The sequence below is a fragment of the Pezoporus wallicus genome, unplaced genomic scaffold, assembly GCF_028554395.1.
Source record: "Pezoporus wallicus isolate ANWC-B61680 ecotype Strahan unplaced genomic scaffold, APGP_CSIRO_Pwel_v1 contig_9238, whole genome shotgun sequence".
In the NCBI taxonomy this organism is placed as follows: Eukaryota; Metazoa; Chordata; class Aves; order Psittaciformes; family Psittacidae; genus Pezoporus; species Pezoporus wallicus.
Window position 1 is genome coordinate 332,350 of NW_026636792.1, and position 20,449 is coordinate 352,798.

General features: G+C 41.9%; 1 protein-coding gene and 1 long non-coding RNA gene across 2 annotated transcripts in view; both read left to right on the forward strand.

Annotated features, from left to right (window-relative positions):
• The first annotated feature begins 780 nt into the window (after window positions 1–780).
• Window positions 781–6,289, forward strand: LOC130595185 (uncharacterized). The gene is made up of 3 exons (XR_008971248.1): window positions 781–877; window positions 1,449–1,555; window positions 6,216–6,289. It is a non-coding gene; the product is annotated as an uncharacterized LOC130595185 (long non-coding RNA).
• Window positions 6,290–6,353: 64 nt separating this feature from the next.
• The window catches only part of BCAS1 (brain enriched myelin associated protein 1), a 47,382-nt gene continuing 33,286 nt past the window's right edge, over window positions 6,354–20,449 (forward strand). Inside the window, exons 1-3 of the mRNA XM_057401678.1 lie at window positions 6,354–6,362; window positions 6,394–6,475; window positions 15,330–15,886. Of these exons, the coding sequence (XP_057257661.1) occupies window positions 6,354–6,362; window positions 6,394–6,475; window positions 15,330–15,886 (648 nt within the window). The remainder of the gene's footprint in view (window positions 6,363–6,393; window positions 6,476–15,329; window positions 15,887–20,449) is intronic.

Consider the following 20,449-nt stretch of genomic DNA (forward strand, 5'->3'; position numbering starts at 1 on the left):
TTGGAACACTTGGAGCTGACAGTGATTTGCGCACACCAAGCCTGCATGAAGGAAAGCCTAAAGAGAATTTATGGGAACCACTGGCCTGGGGATATTTCCTTAATAATTAAGGAGAAGTTGACACTGTGCTTTAGCATCTTCACATCACAGCAGTGTTAACAGCAGTGCTGCTGTCACCTGCTGTGTTGGGGAGCATCCTGGTCTCTCTCAGAGCCTTGCAACAGGAGCTCCAGCCAGTGCCCAGACTGGTTTAAGGTATTGCCTTGTGTCAGTCTTTCACAACTCTTTGCCATTGCTTTTTCAAACTATAAAATAAGGCATTTTTTGTTGGTATTGCAACAGTCTGTGGGAACCCCAGTTCCAAACCCAAGTTTTATTGGCTGAGGTGGTGAGAACAAAAAGCCTTTCCCTTCTTCAGACACCCCCAGTCTGAGCATGGGCTTTAGTGACTCACGTAAGGGAGCAGTAAATTGTGACAAGAGGTTTGAAATAAAAACGCTTAGTCAGTTTGCTCATTATGGGAGGATATTAAGATCCACTTTGACTACAGCAAACAGTCATGTCATTAAATGGAATTAGGTATTTTCTGCCATTGAGGGGAAAATCCACAAGAGGTTTTTAGGTGTTCAGCACAACAGTTTCCAGCAACAGTGTCCGTGCTGGGCTGCCCCAAAGCCATAAAGTCAAGCATGCGTTTGAACAGGTCTGGGTGGCCAGAACACTCAAGAAGAGAAAGTATTTCGAGCAGGGCTGGCAGGGTGGACTACTCCACCCCTGTGTGTCTGCACCCAGCGTTTGTGAGCACTCCCTGGGCAGAGCTGCGGGACTGAGCCAGCAGCACCTCACCAGGACCAGCTCCAGCTCCCACCCTGCCCAGGTAACTGCTGCTGCTGCTGCTGTTGGTTTGGCTTCTCTTGGCTTTTGCTTTTGCTCTTCCTCTGCTGTCACTTCTGCCCCATGCTGGAATAGAGCCCTGTATGTGCTCCGGTGCTAAATGATCTTGGGAGCTCCCACATGTGCTTGGCTTATTTTGTTTGGGCTTTAAAGTGCCTGGTGTAGACTTTCCCTTTCAGTGCACTGGTTTTTCTGCAGAAGGGCAGAAAAACAGAAAGATCAGCTTAGACAGAGTGTTTCTACCAGAAGGTTGGATTGCTCACCTCTGTGGTATTGTTGAACTGTTCCCTCCCTGAAAGCCAGGGTGTGAATGTTTGAACTGTTCTGCTTTTCCCATTTGGCCTCAATGCAGAGTGACTGAAAGAACTGTATTAAAAACTGCCCCTGGAGCATTCAGGGCTGTAATTCTGCATGTCCTGGATGCACGGCCAGCTGCCAGGTGGCTATTCAAATTGTTCTTGGGTGTTTCTTGTTTGCTGTAGGTGAGTCATCTCAAGCCTTCCTTCTCCTGTCCCTTCACTACGGTCTATTGTATTTCCTTTTCTCCTCCATAGCCACTGACAATGCTCAGACACACTTGTCCCCTGGTTTCATCATACCCAACACGTGTCTGAGTTACCTTTATCTGCAGGAGAGCAATTGAGAGCTGCACTGAAGGAAGGTAAGGACACTTTCTAAAACTCTGTCCTATTATTGGTCCTTCCTTGACTCCACATGAATCAGAGCAGGAGCTTCTGCCTTCTCAGCTGGACGCTGACATGTCCCCATGTTCACCTGTTTTCCAAGAGGCCGGATAAAGGGTAGGGATTGACTAAAGAGCTAAGGATCCAGCCACAAGGCAAGCTGCTATTGCACAAATAAATAAGTGCTAGTGACTGCCATTGGAGTAGAATCGAGTTTAATGAAGTCTTTCCCCAACACCCACAGAGTCGACATATCTGCAATGAAATGAGATGCAAAGAGAACTAAATCAGATTGATTATTTCATGGCAAGTTTTAGTGAGGAATTAACTGTGTACTTTTAACTGTGTATTAATAGACATTGTGGCACAGGTGATTGTAATATCCCAGGTAGGTCAATGCATTAGAAAGGTCAGGTTGTCTGTCATGGGTTTGTTGTAATTTTCTCTTATAGTTTTCAAAACTTTCACTGAAACAATGATTTTTGAGAGAGAGAAAAAGGAGAATTTTACCAAGCCTTGAGCTCATGCTGGGGTACACTATAGATAATATAATGCAAAAAAAAAAAATCTATCTAAAAATTACATTTTCCCATTTGGATTATTTTCTGCACTACAATAGAAGCAGTAAAGCATAATTTGAGAAGGGAACGGAGGAAGCTGTGTCTGATCCCGAGGCTGGTAGTTCATGTTCCTTTTTAAACCAGTCAGGCTGCATTCCAGCTGGTCTGAATGAGCCCCCCCACCAGGATAATATCCTTGAAACTTAATCAAACAATCTGTATCTAGAAAGGAAGCTTAAGGATGAGAATGAGCTGACTCCGGTTCCTCTCAGCTTCGAAGGGTTTTCCTCTCATTTTGAGTGAAAAAAAAAAAAAAGCATCAGCATCATCTCTTTTCCCTTCTTAATCCCCAAAAATAACCTCAAAAAACCCTCATAAAATAGACATCTTGCCAGCAGCATCTCCCAGGTCTGGTGAAGGTTTGCTCAGTACTCACAGCTTACTACAGAGACCAGCTTGGTGCTTTTCAGATGGAGGACAAAGAGTACAAATGGGTCATACCTGGTGGTTGTACCATGAATTAATAACCATAAATGATAGCCCGGACAGCACAAACACCCAATGGAGACACCAAGGCAGCATCACGAGAGATAGCACAGGGTTCACAGCTGGAAAGAGGTCCTCAGTGGTTGACAGTGTCTGATTCTCCCCATTGGGAACAAGCACATGGCCCAAGAGCTCCTGATGACTCCCAGTTCCCAGGCAAGTCCCTGCACACTGGGAAACCTCAGCTTCTTCTATAAACTCATTTGCTCATGTGAGGATTTTAGCTGGGTGCCAAAATGGGGATTGGTGCTCAGCTTTTGGCAGCTCTTGTTCAAAATGGTGGTCTTTGGTGAAGAAAGGCACGAATGAGACCCATGCGGGAGCCCCTTACTTTTCACAAGACCTCTTTGGCTGCACACTGAGTAATTTTAGCATTGAGAGAAGGTGTTTCAAATGAGGGAAAAATTGATGCCTTCATACTGGAGGCCTGAGCACTTTGGGAAGAACATAACAGTTTCATGTTAATGACATGGAGCTGCTCATTTATACAAGTCTAGACTCACGCATGGGTGTGACAGACACAATAGTCTTTACAGCAGCTGTTTCTAGATGCTATCCAGAAGCAAAGAGCTGTGACATTACTTGCTTGGCAGCTTGAAACTCTGCCAGTTCGATACCATTTTGTGTGTGTGCATTGTCACTTCTGCTGATACTCAGTTTTGTCTATAGGTGGCAGTGACCTTTCATTTTTTCTTTAAAATAGGGCAGAAGCACACATACGAGTCTATCTTATTAATTTTACCAAAGGATCTGTGCCAGGACTGTGAGGCTGTGCCGCTGACTGAGTTCTGCACCCCGAGGAATGGCCACACACTTGTCACCTTTCTTCAGTAGCCACTTTACCCCAGCGCACAGAAAACATGCAGTTGTATTGCAATACAATGCATAGTAAGTCGTAATGCACAGAATGCAAACCTCAATGCAAAACAATAATCGATTACTGTTGCAAGGACAGGAAAAGTCTGAAGAAATATATATGTGCATGGTGGAGAACTGTGTTGAGTGTTTCAGGATTATATTCCAAGAGGATTATGTAGCAAGTTTGTGCCATTTTTAGCAAAAATAGCCTCAGTCTTATCCAGCTTTCTATGGGAGAGTTCTGGTGAGTGAAAATCCTTAAAAATTCCACATGACCACTGTGTGTGTTTTATTTCAGTGGGAATTGTAAACTCGATGGTAGAAAATGGGTAATCTCTCCTAGAGCAAAATATGATACAGATTGGAGCCTGTGATCTCTGCTCTGTACCAGTTAAAGATAACTTACTTGATGGGAGTAGAGGTGCGCCAACAGGAAACTGGGATAACTGAGAATCAAGCCACACAGAATAAAGAAATTAAAGACGAATTTTCTTCTCTTGCTCCCTTCAGATATGCACTGATTTTACAGCACATGTGAAAAGGAAGCACGTAACCTGCAAATATTCCGTCCTCTGCTTAAGTTGTCTCCTGGCATAAACCAGGCGGCCTTGTGAATGGAAAACAAAAGTAAATCCTCCAGATTCAACCAGACACTAAATTTACCATCGAGACTAAGCAGTCGGATTTGAATCTTGTTTTCTTCTCTTCCATTTGGATAATACTTAAAGTTGCTAGGAAACGGAATTACATAGCAAGGACAAGAGGCCATTGTACATCCATGAGGAAGCGTTGGCTGTTTTCCACCATAAATCAGAAATTCTGATTTATAGTGGAAATATCAGCTGAGAAGATAAAACCCCTGTAAAATAACTGCACTCTGAAATCAAGGCTCAGCCCTACAGCCACTATTTATGCAGTGATTCTCAGCAGTGCACAACTGCATTTCATGTTTCAGCATCAGTGAGGGCCGTTCAGCGTCCAGCACGGCATTAGGCATTTAGCAGAGAACAATAACCATCTCTGGAGAGAGGCCCAGCTTGGATTTCATGGCAGCTAGGATGCAGCATAAAATAGAAACCAGATCTGGACCATCCCTGTAAAGCAGAGGTTTGTTGATTGGGGTTAGGAAAAACCCACAACCAGCCTGAGCTCTGTAAACAGTAACTGGAAGCAGACACTTGAGGCTGAAAGGAGAGCTGCCCCCCCTTCTTGCATTCAGATTCTACTGAAAGCAATTTAGCAAAACTACTCCTTTCCTTTAACTAAACCTCCCCAAAAGTTGCTCTCATCCATACCTCTGCAGCTTCACTAATTTGCACAGGCATAAACCAGAGCAACAGTAAAACAGAAGGGCACTTGGTACCCATACTGGCTGTGCAGGACATCAACAGGAGGAGCACTGAGGCTGGAGCTGACCCCCAACCTTCCTCTTTCAAGGTGTGGCTCAGAATAGTTTGCCCTTTTTGTTTGTTTGTGTAGCTTTAACAGTATAGATACATATATATACCGAGCCAGTCAATAGGAACCTTCCTCTTGACTTCAATCTTGTTTGCCTGTCAACCATGTTGCAGTGTGTTTGGTTCCAAAGAATTCACAGTCCTAAAGCATAGCATATATATATATATAGGTTATATAAATGTATTTTTAATTAAGGGCAAAAGAAAAGGAAAAGAAAGAAAATACCACTAACCAACAGGTTTATGTGTACTTGTACATAGGAAAGAGGCTAAAATCGTATCAAACACATTGCTCCTGAAACAAAGTTGAAAGAAATCAGAACAGTTTCACCAAGTGCTGAATAATCTAATGGACTAATAGTAAATAACTAGATAAGGTTATGCTTGGACTTCAGTCAGAGCTGCGACTCCAGAGGTATGAACATAAGCAAGCCATTTGAAACTGACTATCTTGGGTATCAATAGTGCTGCACCTGCGGCAACACAAGATGCTTGAAAAACACATCCAGGATCATGGATGATGGTGCCTGGTTCAACTTGTTTCTGACCTGCTACAGCTACAGTCTTGGCAGCACTAGAACTGGCCACGGAAATGTATCTCAGTTACTTGTGTGAGCTGCAGTTGACCGGTAAGGCCACCCAGAGCAGAGCAGGACAAACACTTCCAAAGCCACAGGCGAGAATTTCCCCCCGAGAATTTGTTATACATAGCTGCAGGACGCACAGGACCCGGTTTTACATGATGAATTTATCTGCTACCTCTTTTCTCTCTCTTTTTCTTTTTAATGGAAACCAACCAAACACATAAAACCTCACCAAGCCACTGTGATTTATTAATCTATTTTGGTCTTTTTCACTTTATTCTGCTACTAACTCCATGTTACTATCTGGTCAGTCTTAATGAATGATGCAGGTATGATTGCACCCCATTTTCCTCAACAAACAAGGAAAGTTTGTTAGGTTGTACCAGGTTTGGTGAGCAGCTGAGAGCCCCTATGCATAATTGGGTTGAGTAGAGGATGGTTAGTGCAGCCTTGTGACTATAAGGGTAGGTGCCTTGGGGAAAGCAGGTGGGGTTTATGAGAAATTGAAGCAGTCTGTCATCATTGGCTGGCTCTTAATTTGAGTTAGGCAGGAAAATCATATATACGTGAAAGAAAAGGCTGTTTGAGGGTTGGTTGGTTTGGGTTTTTTTCTTCTTCTCCTCTATCTTTCAGGAGCTATGGGGAACACAATCAGCACCCCAGAGAGAACTGAAGAAGACAATACATGCACAGTAAAGAGCTATCAGGTAAACAAGAGCTGTCCAACTGCGTTTCTCTGTTTATTGCATACTGTAATTTTCAAATCCTATTATGTACACAGCCCTAAGAACTGTATTTTTTGCTATTTCAGGCTCTATCTGAATCTCCTGACAATATCAAGAATGGGTCTGTTGCGTTTGTTCAGGCTCCTTGTCCTGCAGTGAATGGTGAAGGTATGTACTGGGTGGCATGTTTGTACTTATTTTGCCACAAGGCAGGCAGAGAGAGGTTTACGCTGGAGCGGCAGTAAATACTGCTGCATGGTCTCAAGCCCGTGTAACAGCTCCTCCTCGTGGATCAGTATGTGTGGCTTTTCGGAAGCCTGAAAGCTTAAAGATAATGAATGGTAAAACAGGAAAACATTTCCCAAGTCCTCTGGAGTAACTGTTGTGACTGAAGCGTATGTGCTGTTGGTCAGGCTGCCTTGCTTTGCCAAACCCTTCTCTGGTCACAGTGGCAGCAACTCTGGGCTATAAAGAGACCAGGCTGTTATTTGGAGATCCACTGCAATATTCTGTTTATAAAAGAAATCAGCAATGTGCTCTGGACTTAAGGGTCTATCCCCACATTGCCTATTAATGATGCCTAAAGATAGGCTTCTACAAAGATTTGCAGAAACAGAGTATCTTGGTACGGATAGAGAAGGTAAAACAGTAACGGGCCAGAGAAACTACTACTGTCACATTGCTCTGGTAACACTGATCTGCTTAACAGTGAACCTCACTTGGCTCAAGTTTCATAAGGAGCTTGACCAAGGCAATTCAAGGGATGCCTGAGGTTGGCACAGCAGCTCATTCTGCTGCTCTGCCATGATTCTGAGGGCTGCTGACTCAAGCTGTTACAACATTGAGTGTAGCAAATGGTGATGAAATCAGGCAAGCCCAAAAGCAATGTGATAGTGTAAATTATTAAAATCCCAGAGTAACAGTGTATTGAGATGACAAAGGGAATAAGGGAGTAGGAAGCTGTTGGAGGGGGGAATGGGACTTCTTTTAGTGTCTGCAATAAAAGACATCCTTCTGACATGTTCTGTGTGCACTCAGCTTTCTGGGGGTGGCTTGAGCAGTTTAATAAAAGGATGTTTTTCAAAATTCTTTGCAAGCTGGTTATAAAAACTGAAATAAAACTGAAAATCCAGATCCTTGCTGCATGCTCTCATCCCCAAGTTTGCACAGTCTTAAAAGCCACCTCTGCACTTCTGTTGTGACACCACAGCTCTGATCCTTTCAGTAGCGACTTCAACAGATGCTATGATAGAATGTGAGCACCTTTTTGTTCATCTAAATGTTTCCATCTTGTTCTCTGACTTCTGGTCCTGTGTTCCCAAGTTGGTGCATGGCTTTGATTTCAAAGATGCCAAACAATTATTTGTTAAGAATTAAATATGTATAGGGATGTGATTTTCTGTCCTGTTTGTCACTTGGAAAAAGTGATTGGCTGTGGCTAGTACTGTAAGGTGGTAGGCATTATAGCTGTAGGGATGCTGCTCTAGACCTCTAGAGTTTTGTCGCTTCTGATCCTGAGCTGGTCCTTATTGGTACCTTTCATATATAGAAATCTACTTTGCAGTCATTTTAGAAGTGGCAGTCCTTCCTGAAGAGAGCAGAGTGTGTCTAATCTGCAGGGAAATATTTATAAACAAAATTTAACTGTGTGGACTGCCTGTGAGTTCTAGAGAAGTTAGGGTATAGCACAGACAGCTATAGAGCTGGGAATGCAAGCCTGGCCTGACAGCATTATTACTAAAAGGTCAGTCCTATTTACCAGAATTTATTCAAACTGGGTCTCAAGACTAATGTTGTAACCCTGACCACCCCTTTCCTGATCCTGTTATAGGATGTATTAGATATTACTGAACTACTGCCAGGACAAGAAGAGATTTTCAGGGGGGATGATGACTTGTTTCTCTTTCTTTGTATACTCATGAAATAAAATTGATATGAGCTATGGGTGTTGGTGTAGAAGTTGAATAGTTGGTGGGGGTATGTGTAAATCATTACTCAGGAAGAGAATCCTGTTTCAGACCTAGCTGGGTGGTGTTCAGAGCAGGACAGAAACTGGGGTTTTGAGTGATCACACCTGGGGCAGGCTGGACCCTGTGCTGCCCATGGAAAGGTGCCTGTCAGGAGCTGAGCCCCACTTCCACTGCTGATGTCCTAAATATCTGGTGTGATCTACATGGCCTGAGCATTAAGAAGTAGTTTTGAGATGGTATCTCCACTTATTCATGGGCAATTGCTCCCATGTGTCTCCCTCCTCACCTTTCAGTGCCTCATTAATTTCACCTTGCATACCTTGTTGGCTTTGGAGCCTTTTTGAGGGGCATTCAGGCAGCATTCATTTGGAGCAGTGAAGTGAAGTAATGCATCTCTGCAGATTCAGCCACATTAATTTTGCCACTCTTTGCCTTGTGCTGGGTTTTTTTCTATTTTCAGAATACAATAAAACCAACAATTCTGTCCAATCTCTGTAAAGAAAAAAGTACTCTTTTATTTAAGAGAACCTTCTCAGCCTGTTACATCCAGTTGAAAAATCTAAGCTTATGCACAAATAATCAAAGACTGGTATGGCAATATGCAGATGGTACCGATTACAGTCCAGAATCTCTGTTCCATGGCTAATTTCCTAATGCCATCTAGCTATAATAAGTCAGTTTAAACAGTTGCCTACTAGAAAATAAAAGCTTGTAGCTGTGTTTCTGCTAGTGTAAACCAGCAATGCTCTGGGAAGCAAATAAAAGCCAGATGATTTACATTGTCTGAAGACCTAGAAAATAAGTGTACATTTTACTCTTACTACATAAAATGAAGCATATGGCATTGTTTTACTTAAATGGATTACTAAATTAATGTAATTACTAAATCAGTTTAAGTAGCAAGTTGAAGAATTGGACTGTCCTGTGTTGATATTACTTCTATTTTAACTTTATTAATGTTTAAAAAGCAGTTAAAATAATTAACTGTTTAGATATTGCTGCAGTCTCACTGGTTTCTGTAATGTAATCAGGTCCTGGTGCAATAAAACTGCAAGGGATGTTTGGAGGTGAATGTTACTCCTATAGAAAATGTAGCTGATAGCCTTTCTAAAATGAAATAGTGCAAGAACTAGTACTGTTATTACTTAATAGTCATGAAGTGAGCACTTCTGAAGAAGACAAAAGGGCTGCAAAAAAGCAAGTGAAGCAAGAGGATTTTATTAATAATGTTATGTGTTTGTGGTCTTTGTCTAGTTAGTTTGCATTTCTGTGATTGCCAGTGATCTGACCATGTGCTGTGCATTAAATGGTAGAGTTGATAAATGAGTCTATGAAATCTATATCTGCTAATATAATGAGAAAAGAATCCAGAGAGTTAACTTAATCTGACCAGAGGAAGTAATGTTATTTGGAAGAGCCCTGTCACCATCTGCTTCACATCTGGGTGAGCAGATTGGTGACTGGTTCCCTGTGTTTGCTGCTTCTCCTCAAAAAGGCTGACAGATGTGTGGACCTGGGGATTCTTTCCGTGACTTGCCTTTCCTGCTCCTATCGATTATCAGGGCTGCAGACATTGCACATTCACCTTCTTCTCCTGTAATGCCATTTAAAGAGTAGGGGTGCCCTTACTGCTACTCCATGATGTATTGTTTTGCAAGCAAATGGAGAGCAAACTTGATCCTGGCTTTTCTTAATGTTTTGTGTTTCCTTTGTTGAACTTTAATACAAGTACTTGTTGGACAGCAGGTAAAGAGAAGAAGACCAGAACTAAAAGCCATGTACCTCTGAGATTTGCACTATACAGATCAGAAATGTATCAGGAGGACAAAATGGGACAATTTTTGTTTGTTGTTTGGGTGGTAATCACATGCAGATTAAAACAATAACCTGCTTATAAAAAGGAAAGATTATGCAAGGAAGAAAAAGCTCAGTTTAAGATGCAACTCCTTTGTTCTAGAGGATAAATCTGAGCAAGCAAATTCTGCTACTAACCAGTATCTAGCAGAAATCGGTGTATTGCAATAACTCTATGTGCCTGTAAGGTGTGAAACACAACGCATTGTAGTCTGCTGGGTTTGTGAGGGTTTTATTTTAAAGAATGATTATTACTATTCCTGCTGTTTTTCTTCTCTGATTTCCATTCATTTTGGTAAATGAGTTGGGTAAATAACAATGGTAGTTAACTTAGTGAAACACAATTATTCTTAGAGCGTAAATGTACTATCAACTTTACTTGCTGGAAGTAGTCAAGCAAGATTGTGGAAGAATATTAGTATGCCTTTTTTAAGAAAGGGGGGAAATGTCTTATTTTGAATTCTCTAATGCTTCTGAAAACTCAGTTATTCACTCTTGTCACAAGTATTTGGGAATCTCCCCAGCAAACATGAGGTATATTTGAAGATCTGAAAATTCTACAGCTATTATAGCATTATGACACCAACTCAGTTCTAAATAATGGAAGGAAAAAAATAACTTATGCTATACCTATAAAATTACCAGAAATTTAAAAATTCATTCTTTGTTGCTATTTAGATTTTTTTAAGGCTAGTATTTGCTGCAGTAATTCATTTTGCTAGCTTACACTGATGGACATCTTGGTGGAACTGTTGCCTTGTAGCCCTTAATGGTTCCTTCATGGCCATTTATATCTATTGTCTCCATGTTTATCGGAACTGTAGGGAACAAGCTAATGCTGTGGTACTATAATTACATTACTAAGCAAAATACCTGTTTCTAACTGGCTTGTATTCAAAATACCAAAGCTACTAAAACCCTCTTTGTAGCTGGTTATTTTTTCTACTGACAAATATAAAAACATCTTCTGGCATTTATTTTTTGTCATGTTCCCATACCGGTGGCCTGCAGGAGAAGATGTCTGTGCTGAAGACCTTGCCAATTCAAGTTGTCCCTCACTCAACAGCTAAAAATTGCTTGCACTATGAAAGAGTCAGGATAAATGGCAGGAGGTGAAAAGCTGCCAGCATAAGACATCACAGGACCTTATTTTACCTGTTTACTGTGTGTAAGTATTAAGACATGAGGGTGCATGTAACTGCTGAAACCAGACTAATAATCAAAGGCTAAGGAAAAGGAGCATGTTTTAAGAAAGCAAGGATTTAACTTGGGCAAACTGAGCATCAAAAATAGACGCTTACTAAGTATGTGGCTTAGGCTGTTGCCAGGTGTACAAAGATCAAACTAAGATTCAGAGAAAGCCAGGAGGAGTGGAGAAGGCAATCTGGAAGTGCTGGACAGGAATGATCTTGGTTCCACTTAAGGGAGTTTGGCTGCCATCTGTTCTGTGCACCAGGCTGAAGTCTGGTTATATTCCCATTGATTAGCAAAAGTAAATCAGCTGAAAAAAGCTTGGTTAGCATTCTTATTTGTGTTGGACTGGTGGCTCTGAACTTCCTTTCGTGTCCGTCGCATCTTCAGTATTCCTATCCCCATTTGCTATTCCCTCTGGTTGAGTGCTGCATCTTGGTCCCAAACCCATGGAAAACAGGTGCTTCACTGCTAGCACTCTACACTGATGCTTTGAGCAAAACTGCCTGCCCATGGGTTCTGGGCACCCTGGGTCCCATAGAGAAAGAAATAATTCCACACCTACATGGTTGGTGCAGCTCACATGGTCATCTTGAAGCCTGTGCTCACCATAAGGCTTTGTCTGTTACAATATTTTACCTGCTGGCTCTGTTTATTAGAACCTGAGCACTTGCTTTTCAAAATGCAGTGCTAATTCTGCGGACTTGTTTGCATTCTGTGTCAGCAAACCTAGCGCTGTTCTTTATCCACAGCCTATGGAAGTGCTTAAAATGCTGAAGTCAAGGTTACAAAAGGAAGGGGGAGAAAGTTTGTCAGCAATTACTTCTCGGCAGGGAAATGGTATTGACATAATACTGCACTAACCATTACTCTTTTCTGTAGAGTTTTTATTAAAGAAAAAAATTGGTCTAATCTAGCAAATTTCAGAATAAATAATCTTATTTTGTGTATGCTCTTACAGAAGAGAGGGTAAGTGCAGCCACAGCATTGCCTTTCAACATGCTGATAAAGTGAAGCTAAAGGAAGGACAAATCTGCACTGTGACTGTCTCTTATTAAATACTTGAAAGGGAAATGCCTGTGTAGTAGTAGTATGAAATGCAATCTTGCAGCAGTGCTGCAAATTGTATATTGATTTTAGTTTCAGAGCAGTTATTAATCTCATTAAGTGAGCAGCTTTGATCTACTTGCAGACCTGGCCTAGAATTTAGGATGTTTTGCTTCTATCCTTAATTCTGCCTCTGAAATGTGGAATAATTTTGGAAAGAATGGCACGTCTGTGTCTCTAAAAACAAAAATACCATGCACTTTTCATCCAAGTACTGCCATTTCAAAGCCTTTCTCCTTCATGGTTTGCTGGGAATACAGTATGAGTCAAGTTCTTGTGTTCACCCCACCACAGCAGCATCTCCTTTCTGGTGGTGGGATCTGCACTGCCTGGTGTCTGAGCAGAAACAGTTTGAACTGTTTTGACACAAGAGACAAGCTGCAGAGCTCATGCTGGTGATATTTTCCAGGTCTTTCATTCCTTCCATGATAATTAGAGATAAAAGGAGCTTGATAGGTTCATGAGCTGCTTTTTGGTTGGTCGGTTTTCTTAATGATGAGCTTATATTCCTATTTTTATACTAAAGGCAGTTTTCCTGTGCATTTTTTTAATCTGTTACATAAAGCAGAAGTTTAGCATCTATTACAATTTTCCAATGGATATTGTTTCTGCTTTCTTTAGCTGAGGAAGGGTTTGCTTTTTGCTTCCTTCCCAAGTTTCCAACTATAATTAGAACTCGGTGCTTCACTTTTTTCCTGTAGTACTACAGGAGACTTAGGAAACTATAACCGATACTTAGTGGCCTTGACTGAAGAGCTGAATAGGTTGTTGGGCAGCTACTTATTTGTACCTTTTCTTTGCATGTCAGTACACTGAAACGTACTCGTGAAATATCGCAGAATATTATTGTCAAAGGGTCTTGCCAGTGTGAGTTGTTTTCTCACATAAATAGCAACAGAGAGAATCCAGGGGAAGAAATTCTCTCAATTAGAGTGCACACAAAGGAATAAAAATCTGTTTACCTGGACAGAACAGGTTGTACTGAGGCACTCTGGTTCCTTTGTGTGCTTGAATATGACCAAAACACAAGAAAGCAAATGTCATGTTAAGGTTAGAAGTGAAGAAGTTAGGAGCCAGCTCCCCAGCAGCTGGTAAAATGCTGGCTGCAATTAAGTGCTGCCACCACAGCCCTTGCTTTGTCCCCTGCCGCTGCGGTGTTTCAGCCAAGTCACTTGACGTTTGCGCTGGCACTTCTCACCTCTATGGTTTATGGAAGCTCCCACCTTTTGTCAGGACCAGCCCTGAGCTGTGAAGCAAGAGTCTAGCAGGGATGCTCAGTCACAGAGTTAAGGCTGTGAGGAAGAGGATGTCACATCTGGATGCTGGATCTCTATTCTTCATTTCTCAGGGACATGACCTGGGACTCTGGGTGCTGCCACAGGAGGACAGTATCAAAGGGATGCAGGGACGTGTCATACGGCATCTGCTGATATTTGTGTGGTGTTATGCAAAATCTTTCAGGGGGTGGAAAAATAGGATAATTTTGCTGTGAAGAGCTGAGGGGTAGTATTGAAAGCTGTGATCTACAGATATTCTGCTTTCCTTACCTTAAAAAGGAAACTGAACACTGCAGGTCTGTGCTGTGAAAGGCAGGTGTTTGAGTCAGGATGTGGTGGCATCTGGGGCTTTATTGCTGTTAAAGTAAAATGTGAAGGCATAATATTGACTAGACTATTGCAATTATCATTTAAAATAATTTAAATTTTCCACCAAACCTGTCAATTTTAAAATTGTAATTTAGCAAGTCAGTTTGAGACTGTCAGATTTTCATTTATAATGAAGCTGATCTACATCCATCCTTGAAATCTGTGGTGATGATTGACAGGGAAATCAGATCTATATTCTAGTCAAAGTACGGAAGAGCAGCTCATCTGAGGAGAAGCTGTAAGGCTTACCTCTTGACAAGCCTCCTCTTGTGAAACCCCAGTAAACACCACATCATCTGTGATTCAGTCTCCCATCCACAAAGCATATACAATGCTGTATTTTCTTGTCTCGTTTCTTTTGTCTTCTGTAAAGCAGGAGCCTTCCCCTGTCTGCATACAGAGTGTTGGGGACTTTCACCTCAGTTCTGTTATCAAAGTGCCATTGCAATATAAAATCATAGCATATACCTTTAAGATGAAAGATTTTTTCACATCTGAAGTGTGACTGTCAAGGGAAAATTATCTGTGAGAATTGGGGGGGGATGGACGTGATTAAGAGCAGTTTGTGGGTAAGAGGAGTTAGAAATGCAAGGATAAGAAACCTGGCTCAGATGTGATTTATAAGTATTCAAATCAGGTTTAAGCTAACCTACAGGCAATAGGGGAGTGCAAGCAGAAACTGCACTATGGAGAGCAGGCAACAAGGCAGAGTACTGGAAAAATGAATGAAATAAGTTATGTCTGCCAAGGCCTGTGAGGAGTTTGGCAAGCCAGGAAACAAGATCAGTCCTTGCAGTTTCCACCCTTTTTTTCCCATTCAGCTTTGACAGAGGAAAGCGTAATATATTAATATGTATATAACTTTGTCTCAAGTTTTACCTGCACCTCACTTCTTTAAACTTTATTGGAAGTAAAATACCCTCAGCATGTCCACTGGGCTTAGCAGTCAAACACCTGGGCTGTTACCTGACTTTGGTAGTTGAGAGGGGACTGAAGAACATTAAACTTGCACTGACTTCAATGAGGAGTGACAGAAAAGAAAATCAGACAGGCAGGTCTGATCAGTGAGCGGCAGCTTGTATTTAGCACAGGAAGACAAGGGGGTCCGTCAACAAGATGCCCTCTGTGTAGTCCTCCCAGAGGCTCCACATCTCAATTAGTTTATTAAAGAGTGAGGTCTCCATAATTAATTGTACAACTGATATAACTCCTTTGCTGTGGTGGATAATTACAGTTCTATGCTTCTGTTTGTAGTGGATGCAAAGGCAAGTGTTGCACGGGATAATGTGGCCGTTTCTTCCCCCAAGACAATGGAGCAGAGCCTTGGGAGCGCTGCCAGCAGAGCTCTGCCATCTGCTAAACCCCGCTCCGTCTTCGCATTTGCCTGGTCTGTACCAGGGCGTACTGAAGATCCAGCTACAGATTCATCAGTTGGAGCGGGGAAACTTGATGTCAGCTCAGAGACGCCCGGAGTGAACAAAGCACCAAGTGACAGCACAGAGGTTCCCCCGGCAGCTGGGTGGGAGGAAGGAGCACATAAAAACCTGACCCAGGCCCCAGTGGCACCATCCCTTCATGACATCGGTCTTGTGGCATCCGTGGCACCTGAGGGAGAGGATGCAGCTGCCTCAAAGCCAAAACAAGTAACCTTCTTTGACAGAATCTTCAAGCTGGAGAAGGGAAAGGAAAGGAGTAAAGTGCAAACTGATACCCAGGAGGAAAGGCAGACTTCAGACCTTCCTGACGGGCACATCACAGTGAAAGAGGCTGCTGGATTACAGAGCACATCAAACAGTGTCCCACGGGGAAAGGCAAGTGCTTGAGTAGGAATATCCATTTCACTCCTAATGAAACCCCTTAGAAATATTACTAGCACAGGACAACGTAATGCTGTGATGCTGTGTGACTGAGTCAGTGCTGCGGGGTGGCTGAATAGAGGTACGGGAGAGGAACCTAAAGCAGAGTGGGAACAGCTCTGATGTCTGCCTCATGACTAAATGCTAGCATCTGACCTCGAGTTTAAATTCACTTGTAATTCTCTGAAAGGTCTAGGCAAGATAGCTGTGTTCATGCTTCAATTGCCAGGATGATGAACAGCACTCAGCTACGAGTGAAGGCAAAAATACCTGAACGTAAAATTGCTTCTTGTGGTTTGGAAGCTTGGAGTTTGACACTGGATGGTTTTACAGTAGTTCTCTTATGTGTTTTGTGTCATTTTTAAAATAGTCACTCTTCAGCAATGGCTGCTTTTTGCATGCCCTACATAACAGGGTAAGGAATATTATGCAGTAGCAATTTTTGCATTCTTAGCTGTTGTGATCTTATCCTTTTTATAGTCAAGGAAACCTGGTCCCTTAGAATTGATTTTACAGGATGAGAATGTGATATAAGAAATTAACTTGCCTGAAAGCACGTTACTCAAAGGAGCTGAAAACAGACCTGGGTTTAGATTTTGCCCTTCCTGCGAAGTTTGATATCAGCAAATATACTCTAGGATTAATTTTCAAGTAATTAACTATTGAAAAAAGCCCATCCTGCAGACGGGGATAAGTGTCATAACTTGTCTTAGCTCGGCTGGAGAGGTGCCAGCAGGCACTACTTGGTGATCTAGCTCAAATACTGTCCAATGGCAGGAGCAGTAGGGAGAAACTACCTGCATGGCTCCTTCATCACAATCTGTAAACGCCATTTTAATAGTAACTGTGCTTGTTGGCCTTGTTCAGGCTTAAAAATAAGACTGCTGTATGATTGGTAATGCTTTGAATAGTGTTGAACATAGTTCACAAGATGCTCACTGCTTGCACTGATGATGTTGCAAGGTGTGCGCAAAAGTCTCTTCAATTTCAGTTCTACCTTGTCTACTCTATCTTATGCTTCCTCCCATTTGAAGATCATATTTCTTACATAAATTGTAATATTTTTCTGAAGTCATTTGTAAGACTGAACAGTTGCATTTGCCCTCCAGAAGCAGCACCCATCACTGGTACTTCAGACAGCTATATATGCGCATTTAAAGAGTCTGTAGTCTCAACCTAACAGCATATCAAGTCATTCACTACATAAACAGTACAGGGTGCATAATTCAGAATGAATAATCTATTCAGTGCATACTGATACTTCTGCCTGTAGATTATAAGACTGAAGCTTTTCAACATTGTAAATTCCTGCAGATATTTTTGACTAATGCACACAAAGAATAGCTTTTCCTGTGACTCACAAGAATTGTTACTCTTACAATTAAATGTAGAATTTGTTATTTTCTGTTTTGCCATGACTGCAAACTACAAAGTGCAAAAGGTCACAGTTTGTGCTGTTAAAGTAATAGAGTGTGAGACTCCAGTGGAATAGCAGTCTGATGCAGCTTTAGCCACAAGTCAGAGTTAAACATTTGCTGGTAGCAAATAGTTATGTTGGGAAAGCTCAGCTAAGCATGTGTTTGTAACAAGCAATAGGACAAGGTAACCTAAGCCTTTTTCTGCTGTTTCAAGCAGATATTAGAAGCATTCTCTCAGATAAAGTTTTTTTTTTCTATCAATAATGACTCGCTTTCTCATTAGTTCTGAATCTCTGCTCCAGTCCTCAGCTTACATCTATCACATCCTGAACCTCACTAATGGAAATAATCTGGAAATCCTGGGCACTCATCAGCTGTAGGGTGTGTTTATGTGTGTGTTTGCAGGATCCTAGCCCACACAACAGCTTTTGACATGCTTGAGGACAGGTCTCCCATGAAACCGCATTGCCTGTGCACCTTTTACATGTGTTCTTAAAGCTGTACCACAAAAAAAAATCTTTTGAGGACTCAAAATCAGATTTGAGTTGCTCAGAGTAAGTGAATGGCAGAACTGTATCACAGGAGAGAGTGAAATTGTAACCTTATCCTTAATTTTCTGGAGTATTTCTATCTTTGATTCTTCAAATATGAAATGGGATAGATGTTAAGGACCTTTTCTGGGAAAAATAAGGTCCCTTCCAACCCAAACCATTCTGTGATTAAGCACTTCTGATATGTTGTCAAACTAACTTCATTTCTAAAACAAAGGCTGTGATTCTGCTTTGCAGCACAGTTGCCTTCTGTTCCCACTAAAGTTGCTGGTTCTCCTGTAGGATGCGTGAATGACCAAGTCTAATTAAATTGCTGTTACTGTAGTAACTACAAACTGTTACCAAATAATTGTACTAAAAATCCAGATATTGCTGCCAACAATTTCTTCCCTCTCCCCCCCCTTTTTTTTGTGGATTATGACTTGTAGTATCTCTAAAGCTAAAAGCAAAGCAAAGTTTCCTTGAATTGAGTGCCAGCACAAAACAAACAGCATTGCTGGTAAGTAAGAGAGAGGCTCCACAGTTGTAGCTTAAGAGCTGCACAAACATTCTGTGTTTGGTGAACCACTCTTTATTTTTGTGGTCTACAAAACTACATTCAGAACACAGCATAATTAAAACAAGGACAGAATTCATGAATTCATGAAGCATTTACTATGTAAGCCAAAGAAAAGATAAATTATATGCCTGAAATGTTTCACTGAGCCATGATTCATACAAACAAAAGTGCTGGCAAGGATACATTCTTTTGATATGTTTTTCTAATGAGTGAACTGAAACTATAGTATAAGTATTTAAGATGTTTATTACCCCCAAATTTGGCTCCTCAGAGGAACGAACTGAACATTTACATGGTATCTGTTAACTTCTAATGCTGACTTCTGTTATTTCTAGTTTTCTTTCACTATTTGCCTCTGGGGCTTTGCACAGTGTATTCTGCAGTGAGCTGCTGCAGAGGGAGGGGTTTATGGTTATTTGACTATGGCTCTGAAAATGTGACATTGTAGGAGTCCACGTTATCTCTGCCTGATTTATATATATGCTGATGGCCTGAGTCTCTGCTCCTTGCTACAGCAGTATTCCTGCGAAAGGCCAAGATCGTAGCATCTATCAAAGTCCAGGTTTGAGTTGTATCTCAGTCACTAATGGCAGCCTTAGCTTGGGAATCCTGGAGTAGGGTTCCTCATGCAGTAGTAGGCCATTATAGGACCCATTTGTGTTCTGCAAGTCAGAGCTTGGGGATTTTTTGATGGTGGTGTGATTGCTGTGCTCTGTAGAGGCTGCAATAGCTTTCACTTCTGCAGGGCAAAGTGTGTTCCACGGAGATATCCTTGAACAACTAGTATTACCAGAGGTGGTACCTATCACCACTGCGGTTGTCCCAGGTGGTACCTGCTGCTGCTAACTGCTCTTTGCTGCAGTACTGAGCCAAAAGGTTCTTTCCTCCTAAACACAGTGCAGCCTGCCACCAGAGCTTGGGCTTCTGTGTGTGAAAAAGGATGTCTGATAGCACGCAGCAGTTGAGTTATGAAGCTGGTTTTATTTAGAAACATATCTTCTGCCTCCTGCTTCTTTGGTCTCTTGCCTCATGCCTTTGTTGCCCCTTTATATCTGAAACAGAGCCAGCATTCTTCATATGACCCAGGCTCTCTAGATGGCATCTCTGGAAACAGGGCTGCCAAAGCTGGCCTGGCCACGCATGTTCTGCATGGGACATATTGTTCTTGGAGCTATTCTGGCCTGTAACTGGCTGCTGGGCAAAGTGGTGTGTTAGACCCTTGTAAGAAACTTCTAAATAGCCTGTTGAAGCGCTCTCAGCTGCTGTGCTGTGTTTCTTCCTGGGTAAACTTGGAAAACAGTGGGTGGAGAAGTAGACAGAAGTCTATTCTTGCAAGTAAAACCTTGTGCATTTTAACTTCTTAAATGCTGATGGAGATTGGCCATTCCATGCTTCTCTTTCCTGATGACAAATTAGCCCTCTGAAGTTTTAAAATGTTTCTCTTCAGTCTGCTCCTTCCTTTAGTGACCTATGGAAACGTATGACCTCTGCAAATGCTATACAAATATCATGGCCCAGTACAGGGAAAGGTTCTCAAGAGTACAACTTCATTTTAACTTTTCCTAGTGGGAATTGCCATGAACTACATTGAATTGGCAGGGTAGGAAAAAAAAACCTTGGTGTCATTTAGAGCTCCAGGTAGCCTGACAGCAGTGATTTGAAGATGCTGTTTGCTGGAGACACATGGGCAGGCTCATCAGTTTTCTTTTCTGTCCTGATTTTTCTTCTGGATTAATGTGGGCATTTTTGTATCCTAACAACTGCTTCTCAAGTCACTGCTTCTGAAGTGACCGGATGTGTACTGCTGTCAGAAGTTGCCATCACCAGCTCTTTAGAAGAATTATGGCACTGCTATGATTGCTGTTCAATAAGGTCTCAAATCCCCAACTGAAGCGGAGGCCATAGCTGTGCTGGCTGCAAATTACTTTAATAATAGACAGGGCCAGCCTTGCTCTTACCACGTAGACAGACAAAAGGAAGGAGGATTATT